The sequence below is a fragment of the Cajanus cajan genome, chromosome 10 (assembly GCF_000230855.2).
Source record: "Cajanus cajan strain Asha chromosome 10, NIPB_CcT2T_4, whole genome shotgun sequence".
NCBI lineage: Eukaryota > Viridiplantae > Streptophyta > Magnoliopsida > Fabales > Fabaceae > Cajanus > Cajanus cajan.
In genome coordinates, this window is record NC_138526.1 from 185626 (window position 1) to 211049 (window position 25424).

Genomic DNA, 25424 nt, shown 5'->3' on the forward strand with positions numbered 1-25424 from the left:
AGAAATTCGTTCGTTTTTATTCATGAAAAGGCGGATGAAAATGGTGAAATGGTGTTTTACGATGAATTTTAAAATTGGCTTAAACTGTTTACATTTTTGTGAAAGGGGTGTATGAAGAAGAAAGAAGAGATTTAATAATCGCATGCGCTTTAAATTTTTATTTTTATCTTTATTTTGTCTTATTCATGAAAAGGTTGACGAAAAAATTGCATTGGAATGCTAAGGATGGACTTAAAATTTTTCTAATCATTTGGGCATTAAAAGTATATTTATATTTTGGTAAACAAAAAGGAAAAAAGTCATCTTGAATTAATATTGTTTGATTTTTATTAAAAAAGGAAATGAAATGAAAAGTTATCGAGTAATCACTAAATTTAGTTTCTGAAAAATAATAGAGATGGTTAATAGGTCTTGAAAGATTTTTTGTGACATCTAAGTTTTAAAAGATTTTTTGTGACATCTGAGTTCTTAAATTTTAATTTTGTTATGCAAATTATTCATTATATTTTGTTATTAACTTTGTTAGTTTCTTGAACAAGTTAAATATTAGGTTAACACTTATTCTCTCTTTCAGTTGGTTGTTCTTTCTTTTACTCACTTAATATGGATTATATAATACAAGATTTTGATACTTTTCAAATAACAAAAAAACATTTTGTTATGTATAAATATTCTGGTCATGAGTGTTCTGGTAAAAATGAAAAGTTGTTGACTTTTGTAGGATTTTCTACAATAGAATTTTTCTATCTCAGTCATCCTTAATTTCTTCGTCTTTTCTAGTTACAAGTTTATGATTGTAAACCTTAAATTATTGAATTTAAGATTTAACAAAATGAATGGTCATTCTGAAAGATATCAAGTAAGGATGCATTAATTGAATACGAGTGTTTTTGCTATGTTTAATGAATTGCAAAATTCTTCTAGTAGAAGTGGAGAAGAACTTAGTGATAATGGTCTTCTTTGTTAATATGAAAACATAGCTCTAATAAAGATTTCATGAACAACCAAAAATCCAAGTTCCTCTTCAATAATGTCTTAAACCCTTGTCTCAATAAGTTTCACATCTTGCACATATCAATTTCGCGAATGAAATGGAATATGAGAATGGAAGTGTGTGAAAAGAAATAAGTCATTCAAATATCACTTCAGTTAATTTTAAATTAAATTAAAAATTAAATCTTACATTGTCACATGTCTAAATCTACTTAGTTTATAATGATTATATACCAATTGAGAAAGAAAATACATGTCAACGTGATAATTAGTTGTTGATTGATCATGAGATTAGTAGAGTTAGCAATTGAATATAACAGAAGGAATAACTTGCATAACAAAATTAAAATTTAGAGATCCAAATGTTGTAAAAAATCTTTCAGAAACCGATTAATCACTTCTACTATTTTTTTAGGGACCACATTAGATGTTTACTTAAAAAAATGATCATAAATTATATATATATATAGTTAATCACCTATACACTTTATACTGGCAACCAATCAGATCTGTTAATAGTGTCATGTCATTTGCTCATTTAATTAAATTAAAATAAAAAATGCACTATTAACAAATTTGATTGGTTGTCAGTGTAAAAAACTTTACATTAGCAGTGTATAGGTGATTAACTCATATATATATATATATATATATATATATATATATATATATATATATATATATATATGTGTGTGTGTGTGTGTGTGTATGGGGAGTGTATCAAGGGAGAGGAAATTTATTATGAGAGATGATAGGGTTAAAATATAATCCTTAGATTAATTTTCTCTCACTTAATACGTCAAAATTTAGGAATTCGTAAAATTAATCTAAAGGTTATATTTTAACCCTCTCATCTCTCATAATAAATTTTCTCTCACTTGATATGCTCCTTATATGTATGTATGTATATATATGTATATGTATAATGTAATGGGGCCTATGCCCGCAGTGAAATTACAAAAGGATTATCTGGGGTGAAGAAAATCTCAACATCATCTAACAACTTTGTTAAAGAATGTCGAAGAAAAAGAGCAGAATAATATTACTTGTTTTGATTTTTGGTTTTATTTTTATTTTTTCTTACGGTGAATAGCCTAGTAGTTAAGAAAAGTAATTGACGCTCACCTAATAATGTATGATACAAGTCCAATTTTCACGTCCTCATTTTTCATTTAGATGGAGTAAGCAATCAGCTTGTCAAATATTTGAATGACTATCCTCTTCTCTACCAAACGCAATCAGATATGGATCTAATTAATAACCTACACCTCTCTCGTATTTGATCTAATCAGATACTAATTGATTAAAGTTGTACGTTAATTAGTGGATTAAAGTTCTGAATACATAATATTTTATAAGCACCACCAAATAATCCATCATTTCTCACCAATCCATTAACGGCTTTATTACTAGTTAAAAAAGTGACAACAAAACACAGATCAAAGCCCTGTCACCACATCCAATAACCGAAATACCCATAAGCTGCTTGTTGAGACGTGGATCCAATCCAAAAGCAAACACAGACGATTGAGTGTTTATAGTGGACATGAATTGTCATATTTAGGTAGTAAGTTTTAGCACAATTGGGTCCCTCTTGATCAACTCCAACATACAAGCATCTCCTTCTGATAGATCATTGTCCCTTACAAATTTACTCCATCCCCTGAATATTATCTTTGCTCTGCTGCCACTATGACATACGCAAGAAACATCCCACTGCTCCCCGTTACAGTTTTGGAGCATCATACCAACATTTGCCTTCAGATACTTGCTAGCAAATTTACTTCCCACATACTGCACAAGGAAGGGAGGTTTGAGTGTAAAACATGCATACTCAATTTTTCATTTTAGGTTTAGTTCCCCTTTTGTTCCTCACAATTTCATAATTTTATCTTTTAATTTCTATAATTAAAAACATTCCATTTTAGTTTCAATCCATATCATTTTTATTCTCTTTTAAGTTTCTTTGGTCTATATTTATGGAGATAGAAAGTTTATGTATATATATGAATTAAAAGGAAAAGTTTAGACAACTATAAAAACTAAAAAAATATATATATAGAAACTAAAATAAAATAATTGTTAATTATAAAAATAATATTAAGGTTTTATGATAACATAGGAAAAACAAAAGTAATTAAACCTTCGTTTTATCATAAACTATTAAAGTAAAATTATTCCTCACCAATCGATCAAGCTTGATGGTTGAAGTGACAAAGGGGTTTTTGGGCTTGAATGTATTGGCAGAATCCTTTGATATTTCCGAAGAATTAGAAGAGTGATTTTCATTATATCCACTTTGGACTTGTTTCCTATCAGAAAAATCACTTTCTTCCTTCTTTGTTTTGCTCTCACTTTTTAAGTTCACATTACTGTCTTCGTCATCAACCTTGGACCTCTTCCTATTACTATTAGTGCCTCGAGTTTTGCATGGATAACAAATCTCAGCAGAAGTAATATCAAATATAAGAACACGAAATTTTGAGTTCCCTTCATATCTGAAAACTAGGTGGGAACCGTAACTGAGAGAATAGTAATTTACAAAGTGTCGCCATTGGGTGCAGAAGAAAACATGTTTATCACATTTCTTCAACCTCATTTTCCAAATACGACCATCGGGAACAGAAACTGTAGCAACAGTTGATAGTTCATCTCCAAATCTTTTTATAAACTCCTCGGGAATTCTCTGCAGTGATCACTTCTTAAATCAGTTATGAACAGTACACTTTGATTTAATAAGAAAAGAAAAGAAGGGGCTCAACCCAAGAAAGTGAATAAGTGATGCATGGATAGAATGGGAGTGAAAGAAAGAAGAGAAAGTAAGAGAGCATAAAGAGTTACCATTTGGTTGCCATGAATGGCTGAGGGAAGTATTATCTTCAGAAAATGCTTAGATTTCGTTTCCGTCGAACCTCCAACATACCTTCTTCGTCGAGGCTGCATTGGAAGAAGAGATTCAACTTCAACCCACGTCCCACGGACTACTCACTGACTCAGTCTTTAGTGTTGTGTTTAGTATGACGTGCACGACAGACAATACTGTTGATTCACGAGATGGCATTGAATTAGATTGAGAGGAAAAAAAAAACGTAAAAATTAAAAGTAGTGTTAATCATGTAAATTTCTTTTATACTAAAAATTAATTATATTTTTTAATTGTACCATATCATTATTAAAAATAAATATATTTATAGTGATATAATACAATTAAAAAATATAATTAAAATATAACAATTTTTTCATTAATGAAATGTTGTTTTTAAGCTATTTAACTAATTTAAAATAAGTGTTACTGTTCTTAAGTGTCATGAATTTTTTTAATAATTGGTTTTGTTGGTGTGAATAACACCACAAAAATAATTAATAAATAATAATAATTAATAAAATATAACTTTTAAATATAAAAATAATAATTAAAATTGAAATAACATTATTGAATATTTGAATGTAAAAAATTATTACCAATAAATAAATCTTTAATAATTTTGAATCTAAAATTTTATTCCCTATTACATTTATATTCGTATATAATTAAGTAAAATATTTTTTTAATTAATATTTTTATATCTAATAAAATTATATTTTATGAATTATTATTTATTTATTAATTGCTCTTGAGGTGTTACTCACAGCAACACTAATTATTAAAAAAAAAGTTGATCCCCATTTACACTAAGAAAAAAAAAATACAAAAGTTAGTATCCTATTAAGAGAAAACAACACCAATTATTAAAATATATATATATATATATATAGATCTCCCACATCATACTCACTTTGACCATTCCAAAGTGGTAACAAGTTTTAACATAACTCCTTTATGTAATGTGTTTGCATAATGATTTTAGGTAGGTTTAAAAACTCTATTTACCAAATTGAAGTTAATAAATAGTTTTTAAAATAATTCCACAATAGTAAAAAAAAAATCTAACATTAATACATAAATATTTTTATAAAATTTTTATTTAATATTAAATTTAGTTTATGATGTTTAATTTATAGTTTTTCCCATTCCAAGCATCAACATATGTCTTGTATTGAACTACCTCATTTGAATATTTATTAAGTATGTAATTTATAGTGTGATTTGCTTTCTACCTAAAAGGTGTTAGATAAATATTTCTTCTTCATTAGCTTGGTCATCTTTACAACTATTTGATTCCTCCTCTCAAAGACAATATTTTGTTGTGGAGAATATGCTATTGCAAGTTGTCACTCAATGCATTCATTTTCATATAACTTATCAAATTCATGAGTTATTCTCCTTTATGCAATCACTTTTAAGTACTTTATGTTTTTAACTTTGTTTTTCAATAGTAGCTTTAAACTTCTTGAATATTTTGAGACTCCTTATTTTTCTCTAAGAAAGTAAACTTAAATCATTATAGAAAAGTCATCAATGAAGATGATGAAACACATATTATTGTGAAGTGATGGTACTTTCTCAGTATGCAAATGTTAATGTGGATCAAGTTCGACAAGTCTTTTGCTTTCTAGATTTTCCAAAAGAAAATGGCAATCAATGTTTCTTTCCAAGAAAACATTCATGAAAGACTTCATTATTTTGTTTCAAGCTTGGAAGATCTCAACATATTCTTTTAATATATAAGCTTTAAGGCATTGGTGTTGAAACAACTAAATCTTCAATGTCATAGTCATGAATCATCAACTTGGACCTTCATGCCATTGCCAACATTATCAACATTTTCGAAATTTGAGTTATCTCTTTTTCATAGTTATCATAAATGGTGCATGTATATTTTTCAAAGTGAAAAACATAACCTTTCTCCATTATTTAGTCAATGCTCAAGATATTTTCTTTAACATTGGAAACAAGACATCATTGATGAGTCTTATACCTTCTTTTTATCTCCACAATTATAGTATCTTTTCCTTTTTACTCTACCATGAGTTATTTCCTAATTGAACTTGTCAATTTCTATGATGATATTCCGATTAACCATGTGATTATTGTAATTGTTATCCAAGTACCAACTCTCACTTGTTTCATTAATGGAATATTGAGTAGCAATTAACATAGAAAAATATGTTGCTCATTATTTTTCTTTTCTATGTGTCCAAATTTCTAGTAGTGTTGACACTAATTTTCTATAATACCAACGATCTTTCTCTAAGTAACTTGTCTTCTTTTAGATGTCACATGGAAGATATTTGTCTTGATTAGACTTATAGAAACTTCTACATTTTTCTTTATTTATATAAATTTTCCACTATTCTTATTTCTTCCATATTCTTTATCTTTGGACCATAATTTGAGTTTTAATTGAAAGACATTTTTGACAAAATCTTGGTCATGCCTTTTCAATTGTCACTCATAATAGAGTCTATAAGTCTTGCTGCTATTAAGGTAAAGAACTATTTTATTTATTTAATTGTAGTCATGATTGCATCGTATTTATAGGAAAAAGAAACCATATTTTTTTTCAACAATTTTCTCATAAAAAGTATTTTTCACATATGTTCTCATTTGTGTAACTATTTTTTTATTTTAGAATAATAATCTTTCACAATCAGACTCTTAGTTTTACTAACTCAAACTCACATCTTAGAATTTGAAGTTTAATAACTTGCACTTTTACACTTGACAATTCTTATATAAATTTTTAACTCACATATACAATAATAGTATTTTACAATATCATACTCACATATTAGAATGGAAGTCTTTTACAATATTAGTCTCTTTTTTATTAACTCAAATTTACATTTAAGTTAAAAAGACAATCTTATATCTCTTTGGTCTTAAGTTTTGTTGTTAACAAATATAGAGGTTTTGGATCAAATTGTATAAAGTTTTAAAATGAGTAAGATAAACCTTTCTCTAAGATGAAATTCACCTACTAAGACAAATCTTGTATAAGACGATGACCTCATTAAGACAATCTTTATAATGGATAAGATGAATCATTAGTCATAAAAAGTGATATGTATTAAATCCTTATTATTTATGATGTCTAAATGAGAAACTAACTATGTTTGAATAAATTTCTTAGTAGATCAAATTTAAAAATACTTAATCGGTACCAACGTTCCACAAAAAAGAAAGAAAGACATGTCTTGCATCAGAAAAGGACGAGCTAATCTTTGTAAATATCAAAAGCTACAGCCAAAAGTCGTTTCATCACTGCAATGTCTTGACACACACATAGTCTACCTACTCACTGCCAAAAAGGTGATAAGAAGCTTTCTTGATTAAATAAGAAGTGACAATTTGATGAAAGCATTTGATGAAAGCATTTAATGCAAACATTTATTACACCAACAAACACTTCTCTTCTCAAGAATCAAATCATGAAGACAAATTAAGCACGTCATGATAGAGAAGTTCAAGAACTTATAACGGTCATCTTCATTGAAGTCTTATAAAAAGAAATTTGAAGTTCAAAAAGAGATGATGAATTTAGAGAGGTCAATCAATATTAAAAACTACATTCTTTCTTTCTATAAAAAATCTTTGTACCTAAGTTGTTGTATTACATCTTGATAGAAAAATGAAACAACTTTGTAAACCTTTGTAACTCTTAAGTTATTGGATTTGAGCCTATATAGAAGCTTGTTTGGAAAAGAATACTTGTTGTTTGAGCTTGGAGAGACTTGACTATAAAAGAATATACAGTGTTGAAGCATAGAGAGACTTTGTGTGAAAATAATACTTGTATAGATTGCTTGAATAGACAATTCAAAGAATACTTAAACTTGAAACATAAATGGCTTGATAAAGAATACTTGTATATTTGAAAAGATAGTAAGACTTGATCTGATTGAATAGAGAACTGGACGTAATCTCAATGGCTGAGAAAAAGCAACATAAATCCCTGATTTCATTCTTTATTACTTCATCTACTCTCCTATATCTGTCACGATTACTACTTTACTGCACTATGAAAAGTGAAAGTGTTTGAGTAACACTATTCAACCTACTTCTATAATGTTCCTCTTTCCTCCAGACACATATTAGAATTTAAAGTTTAATAGCATGCACCTTGACCCTTCCTTGAAAATTCTCTTATTGTGTATTTCATGTTTCTTTTGCATTTATAGCACTTATTATTTTTTAAAAATTTGTGTTAGCCACAAAATAAATAACGTCTTTAATTTCTTTTACTTACTTTTTTATCAACTCCTTTTGCTAAGTTATACTAAGGAAGCGTTTGGTAGGGAAGAAGTTTTTTCATAATCAGGAATCATGATTTCTAGGAATTACAGATCTTGGGAATCATGATTCCTGAGAATAATAAAAATATGTTTGGTTACTCATAAAAGTTCATGAAAATATTCATACATGATTTTCGAAAATTAAAGATTTTTATGTTTGGTTACAATAGTGTATTCTTGGATTTATAAATATTTTTTACAAAAATATTCTTTATTAAAATAAAGTCATTATATATATATATATATATATATATTTATTTATTTACTTAAATCTTATTACTAATATGATATTAAACTATTTTAAAAAGTTAAGAACTTATTAAAATTATTTAAATGCAGAGTTCAACCAAAACAAGAAAAATGCTAAAAGAATAAAAATATATTATTTTATTTCATTCAAATAAAAAAAAATAGAAGTTTTAACAGATGTCAGTAAAATGTAGGAATAAAATAAATTTTAATAATATTATTAAAATTGACAATATTAATAAATTATGAGATATAAGAAAGAGAGAGAAATATAGATATGGGAGGGAGAGAGAAGGGAAGGGGAGAGGGAGAGAGAGAGGGAAAGAGGGAGAGGAAGAGTGAGAAAGAGAAATAGAAGGAGTGAGAGGGGGGAGAGGGGAGAGAGAGGAAAGTAAGGGTGAGTGAGAGTGTGAGAGAGAGAAAAAAAAAAAAAAGAGGGAGAAAGAGATATTTTTTATTTTAATAAGAGATACTGTGGTCTTATATATATATATAAAACTTTTCCCATAAGGGAAAGTTGAATTCTCAATTCCCACCTCTTGTGAGAATATTTTAGCATGAAAGTGAGATAAAAATGGTTCTTAGAAAACTATATTTTTGGGAATCTATTTTTTTTTTAAATAACTATCTAACATAGGAAACTAAGATCCCTACTTTAAGATTATCATAAATGTAAAAATATTTTGTGTATCAAATGTCCCCTAAGAGAGTGTTTAATGCACGAAAAAGTTTTACTTTCTAAAAAATTTGATGAGAATTTTAGTTTTCTGCATTTAGTTTGTCATTTAAAAAGGTTAAAATATTTTTTTAGTTTCAATAATTTTACTTTACATTTTAGTTCATATAGATTAAAAGAAATATTTTTAGTCTCTATACTTATCTTTTTCAATCATTTTTAATCCTTATAGTTTAATATAAATCTTTTTAATTCTTATACTTGAAGTTTTTTTTTAATCCATTTAGTCACTGTTATTATTTTTTTTTTTGTAACGTCTTTTTGCTATTGATGTGATAAGGATATTAATTCATTTTTATATATCTTATATCAAATTTATTTTTGTTGAAATTATTCTAAATTAGATCTTTTGACACTCTGTGTCTTCACTTACAACACCCATTATTTAGACATCTTTTTTTACTCTCACAAAATTGATGACATCTACCATGTCAATATAAAACAAACAACGTTATAAAAAATATTAATAACAGAGACTAAAATGATTACAAAATTGCAAGTATATGGACTAAAATATATCTTAAACTATAAGGACTAAAAAGAATTAAAAAAAATAAGTATAAGAACTAAAAAAATATTTTAACATTAAAAAAAATAACATTAATAAGAAACATGATTTTTTCAAACATGATTTTTGTATAAATTTTTCATGGAAGAGGTGAAAAAATAACTTTTTTAAGCTAAAAATAAAATTTTAATATGATAAAAATGTCATGTTAATGCAATTATTTACTTATTTAATGTAATTTATTTACTTATTTAATACAATAAAAATCATTGATTGTTGATAATACTTGTAAGCATTCATTGAAACATTTATCACCTACTAAAAAGATTTTCATTCCTATAAAACACAATTCTCAGGACTTATTTATATTTCACATAATCACGAATTCACGATTAAAAAAAAGTATTTTAACATTAGGAAAAAATAAATTAATAAGAAACATTGTTTTTCCAAAAATGATTTTTGTATAAATTTTTCATGGAAAAGGTGAAAAACTAACTTTCTTGAATTAAAAATAAAATTTTAATATGGTAAAAATGTCATGTTAATACAATTATATACTTATTTAATGTAATTTATTTACTTATTTAATACAATAAAAATCATTGATTGTTGATAACATTTATAAGCATTCTTTAAAACATTTATGACTTACTAAATAGATTTTTATTTCTATAAAACACAATTCTCAGGACTTATTTATATCTCACATAATCACGATTCTCATATATGAAAGAATTTGTATATCAAATGTCCAATAAGAGTTAGGGGATCTCCTGGACCGATAAACTCATCTATAATGTTATATGCAAAACATGAGAATTAACTCTTTAAATTTTAAATGTATTCTAATACTGAATGTCTGAATTCTCATGTTTAGCATAATAACATTGAATTCTCATGTTTGTATTCTATGAACACATTGGTCATTACCGTGATTACTAGTTTGCTGAGTTCTATAATCTCCAATTCATTTGTCTTCTTTCAAACATAGCTTACACGTAGGAAAGAATGTAAGCCCGATTTCTTGTATCTTGGTATTTTTTTTATTCTAATTTTGCGATTTCCTTCTCTTCTAGCAATTTTTCTATTCGTCCTTTATTAAAAAATAGACAATCCTGATTCATGGAACGAGTATGGAATAGGGGCTACTCTTGTCGTGAGGACCAAATACGTTCATATCCTTACAATAATAACACGTACACCATGTGCACGATAAAATTAAGTATAAGCCTTCAATACAAAACACTACATAACTACTTAACAACTGAAGGGGACAAGATTCTTCACTCTTCCGACATACTGTCCCATGTTATGTACCAAGCACTTTACAGTTACATCCCAAACACAAAAACTTCAATACTGTCCCAACACTGAAATATTCAATTTAAGGAGACACGAACCATAATGGGGTCTAACCCACCAACATGGTTAACAATGCCATTTTTTCAGTAGATAATCATGTCAACGAGGTCTGTAACTTTGCATTCCCTTTATTGTGCAGGCTCCGTAAGGCCAACAACTGGATCATTTTACTGCCAAAATCCAAGCGTGAAATTGATCAGAAACCAAAAGAAATTTCAGAAAGAATGAAATTGATCACAAGCTAAAGAAATTGATCCCTAACTTATGAGAACCAGTAAGGATACTGCCTTGTGACTTGGAGGTCACAGGATCTAATTCTATAAACAATCCCTCAGCTTGTGGGGGTAGGGCTGCACTTATATCTATCCTCCCAGATGAGAGCCTCATACACCGAGTCATCCTTTTTAAGAACTATTATTCAAAGTAGTTTTTTTATTTTTTTATTTTTTAACAAAAGTAGAACATGCACATACCTTTCAAGTCGCTTAGGCTCAGGTTGCCCTGAATTAATTGTGAATGATGTCCTAAACGGAGATCGTAGCTCAACATAGCAGGAATGATGTCCTAAACGGAGACTGTAGCTCAACATAGCAGGAAAGATGCCCTGAATGAGTGTCCATAATCTGTTTATAATATTACAAAGTTAATAGCAAAATTGGATGCAAACAATACTCTTAAACCACTAGATGAATGTGCAACCTATATAAAGGTAAAGCAACATCTTTTGTGATTACTCGACCACATATGTTTCACAAATAAAAGCACCAGGTTAAAATTTATAAGTAACACGATCCTTTGGCAAATCTTCTAGTATGGACATAATGATAACTCAAAGCAAAACCAGATGACAAATTAGACATTTATAGGAACTAGATCAACTAACTATCGCTAATGTAGTCAAACAATCACCCTACTTCAATAGATTGTAACCAACACAAATAACAGTGTATCAAATAATGCCATCATTGGAAACAGGAAAGTTATTGGCATGTTGTGAGCTGGTTTTTGGCCGGTTTTTACAAGTTTTTGACCAATTTTCTGGTTCTTTGACCAGTTTTTCTCAAGGTCAATTTTGTGAGTTTATTTGGACTGAACACTAGACCCATTCATCGGTTTTCCAGTCCAACCAGCCAGTCTGGTTTTCAGGACAGTGATTGGTAGTTACTATAAGTAATGAAGTGTCAATAATTTGTTGGCTAGCTTTTACAAATAGGGGGGATATGGTTTAAGAAAATATTACTCCTGGGAGCATTCTACATAAATGAAGCAGCTATACCAACCTTCCAAATATTTCTACACTTCGATGTCATAATAATCAAAGATTTAAGCAACAAACTCTTAAAATGACTTGAGACATTGTTTTGCATCTGCTTCTAAAGACACATGCATATGTATACACAAAATAAAAGGATTCAAAAGCTTTTAATTTCAAGTGAAACCACATTTCAAGCATTTCCCACTTCAGACTGTAATTTTGTTCCACTTTTCAACACCAAATTCAACAACTTTGATTTTGCAAATTCCTAATTGAAAAGATTCGTATAATGTCTTGAGTTAAGAGGATTAGGAACAAATCAAGGTTTTGTGAAAATACAATATATCTAACAATAACATTCACTTAGACTTCAACTGGTAAGATAATTATTTCCACTTTGATGTGATATTCCTATAATCCTATTCTTCTTCAAGAAATTAATCATACAATTATGAAGCCATTATCAAATAGTAAATCAGTTTCATAATCCAAATCAGTGAACATTTGAATTTGATAATTTAATCACATCAAAGAAATCATTATAATATCTTCGGACAATTAAATGAAAAGTACTTGGAAACGAAATAGAACATGAAAATATCAATATCAAGTGAAAATATACCCAAGGGGGAAGATGTTTTGGTCATTAATACTTCTATAAAGAAAAATTGTTGATGGCGTGAATCCCTTTCATTTATATGAATTAGAATTAATGGTTTTGACGTTTGAGAGAAAACTTTTGTATTACTGAAAATGAATGATTACACTGATTAGCTACTGCTTAGTGCTTACAACCCTATTTATCATGCAGAAGCTTTAGATCCTATCAGGTGCCAGCTATGACAGTTATAATTGACATCGAATAACAGTCTCACAACACATTAGCCATAACACAAGTAAAAGACAGCTGGCAGAAAATAAAGAGACTAATTGAAGAACTATGCTGCTGGAGAATTGATTTTCTCTCACAAATGGGAGCACTAGCCATCGATATACACTATAATTTCTACAACTATTAATCAAAAGTTCTATAGTGCCATAAAGGTAAGGGCGCAAGATAAGCAGTTGAGAACCAAAACTCCTGACCTATTTATAAAGCAAAAAATGTCAAGCAATCACAAACATGTCACAAGCAACCATCAATTTCACTGAAGATTTTCTGAGTGATCAACATTATATCAGAATGAGGTACTAATACATCCAATACAATAAGCACTGAATCTCATTCTCAGGTACAACAGACAACAGACAATAAAAGTAAATAAGGCTTACCACCGATATTTTAAGACCCTGAAGAAGATTTCTGAACCCAGACTTGTTTCTGCCAACACAATAAGTATTTTACACACAATGAATCAACCAAAAAGGTGATACAAAATACATCAGCATATGACATGTATACCTCATGAGCACTATGCCCAACACTTTTCTTTGAAGGTTTTCCTTCACTTAAACTGACTGCAACATCATCCTTCACTACATAGGAAGCTCCACGGCGAGTAAAATTTCTTTGAGAACCTAAAAAGCTCAAAAGTTCGATTGAAACACATTTCCATCAGAATCGAGACAAATACTCCATTTATCAGTCTTTGATTTATTAACCATAATTAGTAAAGAGACTCCAACCATTCTCAATAGAAGAATTTCCACGTCCACCTGAAGAAGCAGAGAATTCACCGCCCCTGTTTCCAGAAGGAACGTTTTCTTTCACTTCTCCTGTTGAGACAAGAAAATCACCAGCAGACAGTAGATTTTAATCACTCAGCTTTATTTTTATGGCAATGGTTTCATAGTATTTATGTTAAATATTGGAATGAAATAGTTCGAGTCCTGGAAACAGCCTCTCCGCTTGCGGGGGTAAGGCTGCGTACATCTACCCTCCCCAGACCCCACTAGGTGGGAGCCTCGTGCACTGGGCCGCCCTTTATTGGAATGAAACATAATTCATTTTGTTTGTAAACAACTCATTTCCTAGTCAATAGTCATACCTTCAGCAGATTCGGGATTTGACAGAGTAGGTTGTGCCAACGAGGACGATGAGTGATCGTTACCGGCATGTGGAACATCAGAACGACGAAGTGGTGTCCAAACACCGCGATCAGGTCTATCCTTGTTTCTAGTACGTTTTTCTGTTTTCTCACTTCTACCCAAACCATGCAGATCCCGTTTTACAAACTTTTCGTCCAAAGCCCTTTTAGAATCCCCTTCAGAATTAACTTGTCCAGAATCCTGACTTGAGGCTTGATCATTTAGCCCCGATCTTGAGCCAAAAGGACGAGGTGGTCGCTTACCATTCTCAGAACTTAATATTTGAATTTTATGTTGTGCACTAGTTGTAGACTGACTTTGACGAGCTTCATTATTTAGAAGTATGCTCCTAATCAATCGTCCACCAGCTTCACGTCTCTGGTTCTGTTTTGCAGGAGTTGAAATAGCAGAATTTCCAGATTGTACATTTTGCTGTTTTACTGTGCCCTCGGTGGCCTGAAAATTCCATCAAAATATTCATAATAACAGATTTACAATGATGAGCTTATTAATATTTGAGTGCAAATTTCAAAGTACATTATAGAAACCTTAAAATATCATTCAGGAAGTAACACTAAAATTACTTCTGACCAGAAAAAACAAATTCTGGTGTCCACAAAAACCACATACTAACTATAGGGCGGGAGGGGGAAGAAAATATAATTTGTTTTAAATCTTGTTTATTATGAAGAGCATCATTTTATAAGGAAATAAGAGAGATAATACAATTAATAAAAGCAAACAAAATAGAGATAGCAGGTATTTTTGAAAAAAGATGAAACATTCATGGGTAAAACAAAACCTACACTGGAAATGTCCCGCTGTTTTCCTTTCAGAAGAAGGATTTTTTTCTTTCCTGAGTCAGAAGTCAACGGAATTCCAGAAATTGGACCTTCAATGCCATGCACTGCATATTCATCAATCACAAATAAGAAAATCAAAACACTAATCAGCTAAAATTTAAGAAATTCAATTAGAAACTAAAGCACTGATTTACTATTGCCGAATCTTCAAAATATTATGAAAATTAAAGATTAGATCCCCTGCTAATCTTAGTTCTAAGAACAGCAGGCATGCTGTTTTTGTTTCTCTCCTAAAGTTGGGTGGGTTCCAACCAGCATTTTCGAATATCAGATACACTGACTTTTAGAAACGATTGCAGGGAATCCAGATCCTTCAATAAAATAGATATAATACTTGAAAAAGATAGAGTAAACTACTGACCAATGCAAAAACAAAAGGGAACTAGTTTCAGAACTGAATCTACAGATCACACAATAATCCAGAGATAAAGCAGATAGATAGTTCTTAGAATCTGAAGCAAATCATTGGTATTAATTCTGATTAGAACTGCAGTCCATACAAAGACTTTGACCTTACCGTTACAAGGAGCAATTGATTTCCAAATGGACTTATCTAAAAGGAAAGACTCATTGCTGGGACGTGTAGTGAGAAACTAAACTTAGGATTTGTCAAGATCAAATCATTGCATGAATTAGAGAGAGAGAGATGGATTGAAATCCAGCAAATTTATAAGACTGTAATTCCGAGTATTCCCTAACATGCAAATTTCTAAAGTGAAAATTCTATGAAAAAGTAGCAAAAGATGAAGAATAAAAGTGGGTTGTAGTGGCAATGTGCAAAACAGAGAGAAGAAAGGATCTAGGAAATGTATCAGAAAAAGGAATGTTGTAGAGTAATTATTTTATCTTGTCATCAGTTATATTTTTAATCATTCAGACACTTGGATAGATGCTTACAACCTTTTACTCTTACTTACACTTGTTTATGCAGTATTCCCCTGTTATCTTTCACCCTGATGTGCTCTGAAGAGAAAGACTCAAATATAAAGAAAATTGCAAGTGATTTCTCACAGGCAATCTGAAAGAGACTGCCTTGTTAGATAGGGTTTTAGAGGCAGGCCCAAATACGAATGAGGATTCTGTTGTGGGAAAGCGGCATTACAATTATTGATATGGTGTTTTCCTTCAGCCTATATTTAAATTAAACCCTGAAAAGAAACAACACCATGTCTCCCCACTCTACTGCAACACCTGATTATCACTGTCCAGTATGTCTCCCACTCTATCCTCTTACCCCCTTTCCAATCAAGTCATGTTTCCTCACACTACTTCATCACCAGATTATCACTGTTCAGCATGTCCCCCCTCTCTGTCGTCTTTACCCCTTTTCTAATCACGTCAACAAATTTGGTATGATAACAGAAATTCCCTCATCACTGACATAGTGTCAGCTGTCCCACACAGTAACAAAAACTCTTCATCAAATTCCATGTAGTTACTATATTTTCCAACATCTCCCCTTATTACTTATCCTTCCATAATCCCACAGCTTCTTCTCCCAACTTGACCCATTTTCACTCAGCCTATTATTGCTCTTTCTCCTAGAAACTTGAATTATGGAGCTCTCATAGGGTTTTTTTTTTTTTTCAGCCCCCTACTATGTTCTGCTCATAACTGGCTGTTTCAATGGATAGAGGAACATGGCAGCCAAGCTGTACTCTTAGGTTCCTCTGTATCTTTGGTTCTGGAAGCTTTTGTAATTTGAGATGTTGCCTATCCCCAGGTATAGTGGATTACTTTCTCTTTAACAATAACTACTTTTCTATAAAATAGGGTGAAGACTTCAAATTAGTCTTTTTTTATATAATTCATCTTTGACACATGTCTGAATTCAAATGTCATATACTGTCTTTACTGACAAATTAGTCCATCCTATTGGATAGTCCATGCATTTTTAAGACATGCAATGGTTTTAATCAGAAGTATCAGATATATGATTACATTAATGTAAATGAAAAACAAGTCCACTACTTAAGAGATACAACCAATTTACTAATCAAAACATCATGCCAATCCTACAGCATTTTATAAGTAGAATATGGGAAGTAAACCATAAGCAATGAACAAATATGATGAGTTGGAAGGTAGTGTAAAGGAAAAAGCTGAGGTCACATCACACTGCATGTCAGACATCTTTAACTCAAGTATGAATGCAGTTAAATACAAATTACACAATAACTTGGAGGCAGGGGGGAGGACACAGCACTTGGCACTCTGTTCAAGCAGTGAAAGTGGATAATAAAGCAATAGATGTGGATATGAAGAATAATAAATAATTAATAAAACAAGATTGAAAGGCTGAAAAGATGAATTACAAGCTTCAATTTCAGAAATTCCTTTTATACTTGATTCAGCTGATTGATCCTCCCGCCGCGGAACAACAGTAAAGGCTGATTTGTCTTTCGATTCTTTCCGAGCAGCACTCTTAGCATTGTCCTTCTGAACATACTGATAATCACAACCAATTTTCATTAAGTCACCCAACCCACTGTTCTTTTTGCAAGCATAAATAGGATGTCTATATAGTATATATCAACAAACGAAGTCAGACTACACAGAAAAATCTTAAAAATTATTAGCTTTAGAAAATAATGTCAAAATGAAAGGAAAAAAATACTAAGACAGTAACTTTTTATATAGAAGGATTTCTAATTGATTTATAGTTGCATAAGTAGATGTATCCAAAAACAAAAGCTTTCTTAGAATTTGGACTTAGGGTCAAACTCCTCCCCATGTGACCGGCTTGTAAGGAGATGACTGTCCAAGCCTTATTACACTACATAAGACATGTTTCTAGTTGATGTGAGATCAGAACCACCTAACAACCAACATCCCAATGGTTGCACATCACGACGCTTCACTCGTCCTTTTTGAGACATTGGCAACTAACTTTAATAGGGCACTGTTATGTTACGCTAGAGGTGGTGCAATTAAGGCAGCTTTCCAACACCCATCTGACACCCAAGGATATGGACCTGGAGCGTGGCAATGTAGGTGGCCAAACAATGGATCTAAAATAGGTTCTATAGACTACGGGTCTAGCTCAACTCCAAAATACCAACTTGTAAGGCGAGGACTGCCTAAGCCTTATAAGCACTATTAAGGTCATATCTATAGTCAATGTACAATATCAACCGCCCCCAGTGGCTGCACACTTTGCTGCTTCACTCAGCCACTCTAATCAACCCCTTCATATGTAGTCCTTATCGAAACATTGGCAACTAACTTTGATAGGCCACAATTAAGGCAGGCAAGGAGTGACTGCAACTAAAGAGGCTTTCCAACAAGTTTGATAGTATTTTTAAATGCTATAGAGAGTAAAAGCTAAACACCTTGGTCCTGTATCAAGAAATATTCAATAATTGTTCTTAAAGTTAATCAAACCTTAAATGTTCACTTCACATGTCTGTAACATACAAACATGAATGATAGCAATAGCATCAAGAAAGAATGAGCACAACACTAATATTTTTCTTGATTAAAGAAGCATCCAGCATTTTGTTTCAGCATTGACATTGGAGTGTTTTAATATTTTATACATTTAACTAGATTGGGATTATGATCACTATCTAGATTACTAAAATGCTTATAAATTCCTACTTGAACTAAATACTTATATATTCCTAGCAGTAAAAATTAGAAACTGCAGTAAATTTCAGATTATTTTCTAATCCATTGGCAGTATTTTGATGTGTATTTAGTGTTAGGACATACAATGCTATTGCCACTTGTATGCAAGGACATGAAAGAAGAACAAACTTCCCTCATCCTAACAATTTGTAATTAAACCTTTTTCTATTTCAACTAGTCCTCATAAGTTACTATCCTATGTCAATCTAGCATCAGCATATGCAGGTCATGCTTACACAGACAAATAAATACAATAATTCAAAATTCAAAAATATAATTGTTGACTGTTGAGTCACCATTGACCTTGCTTGGCTTTTGAAAAGGAGACAGAAGCATAACAGAGGAGAGAAACGGGAAGGGAAGAGAATAATTCAACATATTCCACATAATTGATTTTTAAAAAGAATGGAAAGAAGACAGGGAATTAAAGTTTTGAGGGTTTAACAAAAAAAAGTAGTCAAAGTGGTTAAATTAACCCCAGATAGCAGTCCCCCACCCCCTAAATGCTATAGTGGTGAAGCAAAGCAGCTGCTACACCAAAGATAGATGAAACAAAGCAAATAGTTTCTACATATTAAACAGGCTCAAAACCAGTACTCAAATCCAAAATCGAGAAACTGGCTGGGCTTGGCTGGAAAAAGGATGAAAGTGAGGCCAAGGACAGGAAAATGCAGAGAGCACAGAGACATGTCAGATTCAGAACAGGCATGAGCTGCTTGGTACTAACAAAAATGGGTGGACTAGTGGCAATCTGCTGTAGCATGGGGTGGGCTATGCAAACTCCTTGTGTTTGTGGGAACAGTAAATTCCTACAGCTCACAATTTGTTGAGTTTGTGTAATAAAGAACACAGGCTGCTAATCTTAAAATGCCTCACTGTATGGATGGGTATAGGAGACCAAAAATCCCCTTAAACAACAAAATTAGGCCAGGGTAAAACATAGATTTAGTCTATAAAGCATAGCAGCCACAGCGGCTATCCAGGATGTTTAGCAGCAAATTTGGCCAACCACACACTTACATGAAATGCAACTAGCATACAAAAGCAGCTGAGGCATGCTCCGCACTGCTCCAGCATGATAGCACCACTATACCCCAGTATTGATAACTATGAGAGTTATCAGTTATTTATTTTTTACAGTTTTATCCTTGTGATAAAAAAAAGTTGAACGGTAGTGTAAAAGCAAATAGATAACTACATGTATGCTCATAGACGTATTCAACCATTTCTATATGCTCGACTTCAGTTCATGGATAGATTGGTTACTAGGTATCAATAAGTTTACGTGAAATTCTTTGCTCAGCCACTTGGTAGATCAATATTATTATTGAACATTAAAAAGCTAACAGAAATAAGATGAAAGGGCCACTTTGGAGGTAATAAGCCAACAATAACATAGTTTATCTTGTCTTTCTAGTATTAACAGAAAAATTACAACTTTTATAATAATGAAGTAAAGCTTCAAAATGAAAAATAACTCAAGTAATTATGCTGCATTCATTACAAAGGTTTACCTTTTTCTTTTCAGATCCTCTTTTAGTATTGCCTGAGCCAGGCTTGCCAGGCAAAGCAGCTCTTGATCTTCTGCTAACTTTTGCCACTGCTGATGAAGCCTATCATTGATTGTTAAAACCACAAGTGGAGTATTATATGTCAAAATATACTCAAGCAGGAAAAACTTCATAACTTAATTCATTTGTGATACACTAAATTACATTTATATATTACAAGAATAATTTCACTCAGCACAGCAGGAGAGGAAGTTATAAGCTATAATTATATAAAGGCATAATATAGATGAAGGGTGCATATGATAAACTGCAAATTTTTTGGGATAGTACATTTGCCATATTTTTATGCAATCACAAATTTATTGCACCCAGATAATAACCAAAAATGAAAAATCTAGTGAACAAGCTACAAAAAGTGGGACAAGTTTGAACTTTGAAGAAGTACATATGCTAACCCACCACCAGAAATTCAGAACAAACCAGTTGGAAAGAACACAATACACAAAACCTGTAGACAATATGAAACAATTGTAACTGTAAGCTTCACTTTTGAAAACCAATCTCCCCCCACCCCCCTAAAAACAATCCTAAGTCAATCCTGGATAGCAGCACGGAGCAGCCACCCCTAAAAACACTATAGTGGGGATGGCCGCTATTTCAAAGTCTAGAAAATAACACTTTTTAAAAATTTTATATCATAATATAAAAATACTAAAAAATAGAAAAATATAAAAAATTAAAGTGTAAAAACGTAGTCATATCATAATAAATATTAATAAATAAAATTCATTGTCATTGTCACTAACATTCAAATCCAATACTAAAGGGGATGGAGGGGGGCATAAGTGAGTCACCAAAATATATGTAAACGGACAAAAAAGAAATAGATACATAAAATAGAAAATACAAATCAGAATCAGTTTAAAAGACAATAATTAATTGGTGGGGGAGGCCGGGGTGCGTATCTGAAAAGTTTTAAAAGTTAAAAAAGTAAGTACATAACCAAAAAGGTTTTAAAGTCAAAAGAAAAGACAAAATGTCGGAAAAACAAAATTGGGTTAAAAAAAGAAGAAAACCAATCTTGATTTTCTATAATCGAAGGGACAATCTTTTTAATGGGATGCTGTAATTGCGCCTGATTTCACATGCACCTGCAGTGATTTTGCCACATAATGCAGCCACAATTGCAAACCCGCGACATACAACAGAATCACATCGTGCAGTGTTAAAAAACACTACAGCTTCCTGTATTTCGCCACACTATTGACTACATAGCAACAATCATAACTGAATGTTTTCATTCTCATTAACCCATTAGATTAGACAGTAAGCATTCAGACCCACAACATTCACAACTCTCTCTTAAGACTCAAAAAGCTAAGTGATCCATCCCTCTTATTACACATGTATTACCTTCTTTATTAATTCGAGAATTTTGTACCAAGTCTATATGCATTTTAGGCTCAATTTACAAGACACTAAGTTTCAAATAACACAAATGGAAATAACACATTTGTGAAATACAACAAAGGTAAAATTAATATAACTTTTTCATTATACCAATTAATTATATTACAGCATATTAACTTACATTATTCTCCAGCACTCTCTTCTAATAAAACCTCTTATAAGCAATAAACAAACGTCTAGCTTGCTCCTACGTGCCTTTTATAATATGCAACAGTCCTAGTTATAGTCATTAATGTGCATTGCTGTCTTTGAAAAGTTAAAAACCGGTCCCAGTATCTTAAATTTTTTTAGATATAATAGTTCTAAATTTTGATTCTGAGATTTTAATAATTAAGATTACATTAATTTAAATGAAAACCCAAATACAGCAGCAGTTTATTAAAAACACATGCATACCAGACAAGCAATATCAAGATTTCTCTTCAATCAAGCACATACATGCCAAAATTCATTCACAACACTTCTGAAGGTCAACTAAAGACAAACAAACAAACAAACAAAAAGATGTATACAAAGCCTTCTTCTAATCCATAAGGTTACAAGTTCTGAAATAAATGCACCCTGGTGAACCTAAACATGACACAAAAGAAAAGGCAAAAAAAAAAATGCAGACCCAGAATCATTACCTGCATACCACTGTCAACAGCACGTTTCTGACGAACATATTCCATCAGAGGTGTGACAATAGGTGTTTCCTTGTTAGCCCCTAGAAAGAAGCATACAATATGAGAGCAATGGTACTGAATTTAGTCTTCAGATAATCTCGATGGACACATTTATCCAGAATCTTGTACTAAGGTCCTAAAAAAAACATTTACAAGGGAACTAACGGAGAAAAAACATACACCACCATAACATAAAACAGCAGCAGATGAACACATAACGTCAAGTCATCTTATAATATTTCTTGGAACATATAGATAGGAATTAGGAAATGTGTTTTCCCATATTTGTTTCAAGCTTACATATTGTATTGCAGGGAATAAAACATTTACCGAGGATGAAAATAACCCCCACGTTCCCATGCTTTTATTCCCAAAGAAAGTGGGTGGGTATGTGAATTCCCATGACTCGGCAACTAAATTTGTTATTGTTATTTATTTTAACTTCTCAACCACTTTCGTAAAAACATTCTCATAACTAACCAAACATATTTCTTTTAAAAATATCCAAGAATGTCATGCCCGAGAATACTATTCCGGTAAAAAAAAGTTGACAACTTGAAACAAACGCAGTGTAAATCAAATATAGTTGGTGGACTGATAACTAACCGGCTTGCTCGGCTTCTTTTCTTTCCAATTGTATCTCTGCACTGGGAAGGTGCTCCTGAGGCTTTGCAATGAGTTTGAGGAACTCAAGATAGTCTGGATCTGTCCTTATGAGAAATAGAAAAATAATGAAAATCATAAATAACATAAAATACACATGCTGTAAGCCCACAGTAGCATCTTACACAAATAGACATTTCGACACGATACCTTTGTATATAGTCCCTTCGCGGCCATCCTTTTTGGTACTTGGCTTTGGAACACGCTGAGAAGGCGCGTACTCAACGATTGCTTTGTGCTGGGCACCTGATTGAGCATTCAACATTAACAAAGGTTTATCTCACTAAGTAAGGTCGGCTACATGGATCACACATACGATAAGAATATTAAACTACCTCTCTCGTTGACAAAAACGTGTCCATCAAAGAACTCAGCAAACTCGAAAACATCACGAGGACACTTGAAGTCTATGTATGCTCGGGAATGCCTCTGACGCTTGTGGCTGCAGATATGAATTGAAGGAACAAGGTGTTAGGGTTTGGTGTTGATAGACATGTTAATGAATAATGAATGGATTGAAAAGGGAAAAGGAAAAGTGGATTGGTACGTGCTGGTGCCGGGGCGGAAAGAGAACCAATTGTAGCGAGCAGCGAAGTGGGAATCGATGTGTTGGAAGAAATCAGATTGAGTGAGAGAAGGAGGCAAATGCCTAATCACCACTTTCGTCTTTTCCCTTTCCTTCGTCTTCCTATCCATCGCCAATTTTTTCTCAACACACCATTACTTTTCTTCTTTCCTTTGCCTTTCTATGTTCCTTCCACAATTCCCAACTAACGTATTCTAATTCTCTCGCTCTCTACCAAGGTATCAATCCACTATCCAGAGACAACATCTTCAAAATAACTTACGCTTCGTTCTCTACAAGGAACAATATTTTATTTTTAAAAACATATAAGCAATCGTTAAAATATTTTGTTATCTCTATTAATCTTATATTTTTATCTTTTTTTTATTTATATAAATTACAATAATTATCTTCAAAAAAAAATATTGTTAAAAGTAATTTTTAATATCTTGTTTTTAAATGTTTTTATTGACGGTAGTATTTTATTTTATTTTTTGATTTTCTCAACATTTTATTTCTTTTAATTTTTTTATTAGTAAATTAAATTTAAAAGTTTTTTTAAATTTTAATAATTAAAAATAATCTTGTATCTCTAAAAAAAATAATTTTGTATTATAATATAAATATTTATCATGAATTTAAAATATAAATTATATAATTAAAAATACTTATTAACTAGTATTTTAATTTGTATAATATATATTAGATGAACTTTTATTTTATATAATAAAAAAATATTAAATAAGTACTTTTTTCATTGTAATTAAAATTTATATAATAAATATTTAATTATATAAATTATATTTTTATTTTATGATAAATAATTTATATTATTATATAAAAAATAATTGGGAGCCTTTTAATAAAAGTATTTTGTTGATTACTTTTAACACGTAAATTTCACTCTTCTTAATCAAAAAATATTAGTTGGTTAAATAATATCTTAAATTATTTTGTTGATAACTAATGAACTTCACTCTCCTAAAAATATAATCAACAAAAATGAGTTAGATAATATTAGGAGTGTTTGTAAGTTTAAATCATTATAAAATTAATTTTAATTAAATTAATTAAGTTGATTTGATTTTTTTATTAGATTAAATTCGATCTAAATTCATTCAGACTTTGAATAATAGATTTATACTTTATAATTTTGATCATATGAAAATCAAACAAATTAAAATTATTTTTATTATTTTATTATAATTAATATGTTAACAGTAGTAAAGGAAAAAAAATACTTTGTGGCTCCTAATTTTAAAAATTATAAATAAAATAAAAAGAGATAATTTAATAGGTGTGTGGTGTTATGAATAATACATGAATATTACTTGGATAATAATTGTGATTTAAACAATTTAGTTATGTTTAGTTATGTTTGAAGAACTACTTTAACTTTAAATGTTGGAATACTTTAATTTAAAATAGATTATATTTGACTACTTTAATTTTTTTATATTACATTTTTATTTATACTTGAATGTTATTTATACTATTTTAATAATATGTTTTATTTAAATTTTAAGATAAAATAATTTTTTTATATTTTAAAAAATAAATATCTACCATCTTTTTAAGAAAATCGATTAATCTGAACCAAACCAACTTATGGTTTGATTTAATTCAAATCACAAGATTGTTTTAGTAAATTCAATTCAAACCAAATCAATCAAAATTGATTGGTTCAAACTTTATTAGTTTACCTCAAATTTAAACTAAATTGATCCATGAACACTCCTAAATAATA

At 30.7% G+C, this 25424-nt stretch overlaps 2 protein-coding genes across 4 annotated transcripts; both read right to left on the minus strand.

The window, feature by feature from the left end:
• Nucleotides 1-2292: 2292 nt before the first annotated feature.
• Nucleotides 2293-4090, minus strand: LOC109819122 (B3 domain-containing transcription factor VRN1). The gene is made up of 3 exons (XM_020384724.3): nt 3835-4090; nt 3179-3679; nt 2293-2787 (listed from the first exon to the last, which is right to left on the minus strand). The coding sequence occupies exons 1-3, from the start codon at nt 3934-3936 to the stop codon at nt 2554-2556; spliced, it is 837 nt and encodes a 278-aa protein (XP_020240313.1). The 5' UTR covers nt 3937-4090; the 3' UTR covers nt 2293-2553.
• Nucleotides 4091-10784: 6694 nt separating this feature from the next.
• Nucleotides 10785-23974, minus strand: UPF3 (Smg-4/UPF3 family protein). Of its 3 annotated transcripts, none has more exons than XM_083065046.1 (14): nt 23660-23974; nt 23448-23554; nt 23263-23358; nt 23056-23154; nt 22411-22490; nt 20318-20416; nt 17519-17621; nt 15117-15217; nt 14271-14766; nt 13909-13998; nt 13685-13800; nt 13555-13603; nt 11501-11650; nt 10785-11197 (listed from the first exon to the last, which is right to left on the minus strand). In XM_083065046.1, the coding sequence occupies exons 1-12, from the start codon at nt 23806-23808 to the stop codon at nt 13565-13567; spliced, it is 1575 nt and encodes a 524-aa protein (XP_082921172.1). In that variant the 5' UTR covers nt 23809-23974; the 3' UTR covers nt 10785-11197; nt 11501-11650; nt 13555-13564. The 3 variants fall into 3 exon arrangements, with proteins under 3 accessions (XP_082921172.1, XP_082921171.1, XP_020240312.1); XM_083065045.1 differs by having other exon boundaries at nt 11501-11602; nt 17489-17621; XM_020384723.3 differs by having other exon boundaries at nt 17489-17621; nt 23660-23973.
• Nucleotides 23975-25424: the final 1450 nt, after the last annotated feature.

Bases quoted from the DNA above. Each gene is read 5' to 3' on its own strand.
- UPF3 (XM_083065045.1), bottom strand. From the start codon at position 23,808: ATGGATAGGAAGACGAAGGAAAGGGAAAAGACGAAAGTGGTGATTAGG. The intron at 23,555-23,659 runs GTACCAATCCAC...TCATATCTGCAG, and splicing joins TTCCGCCCCGGCACCAGCAC to CCACAAGCGTCAGAGGCATT. The intron at 23,155-23,262 runs GTATCGTGTCGA...TCATAAGGACAG, and splicing joins CGAAGGGACTATATACAAAG to ATCCAGACTATCTTGAGTTC.
- LOC109819122 (XM_020384724.3), bottom strand. From the start codon at position 3,936: ATGCAGCCTCGACGAAGAAGGTATGTTGGAGGTTCGACGGAAACGAAA. The intron at 3,680-3,834 runs GTAACTCTTTAT...TGATCACTGCAG, and splicing joins CCATTCATGGCAACCAAATG to AGAATTCCCGAGGAGTTTAT. The intron at 2,788-3,178 runs GTGAGGAATAAT...TTCCTTGTGCAG, and splicing joins CCATCAAGCTTGATCGATTG to TATGTGGGAAGTAAATTTGC.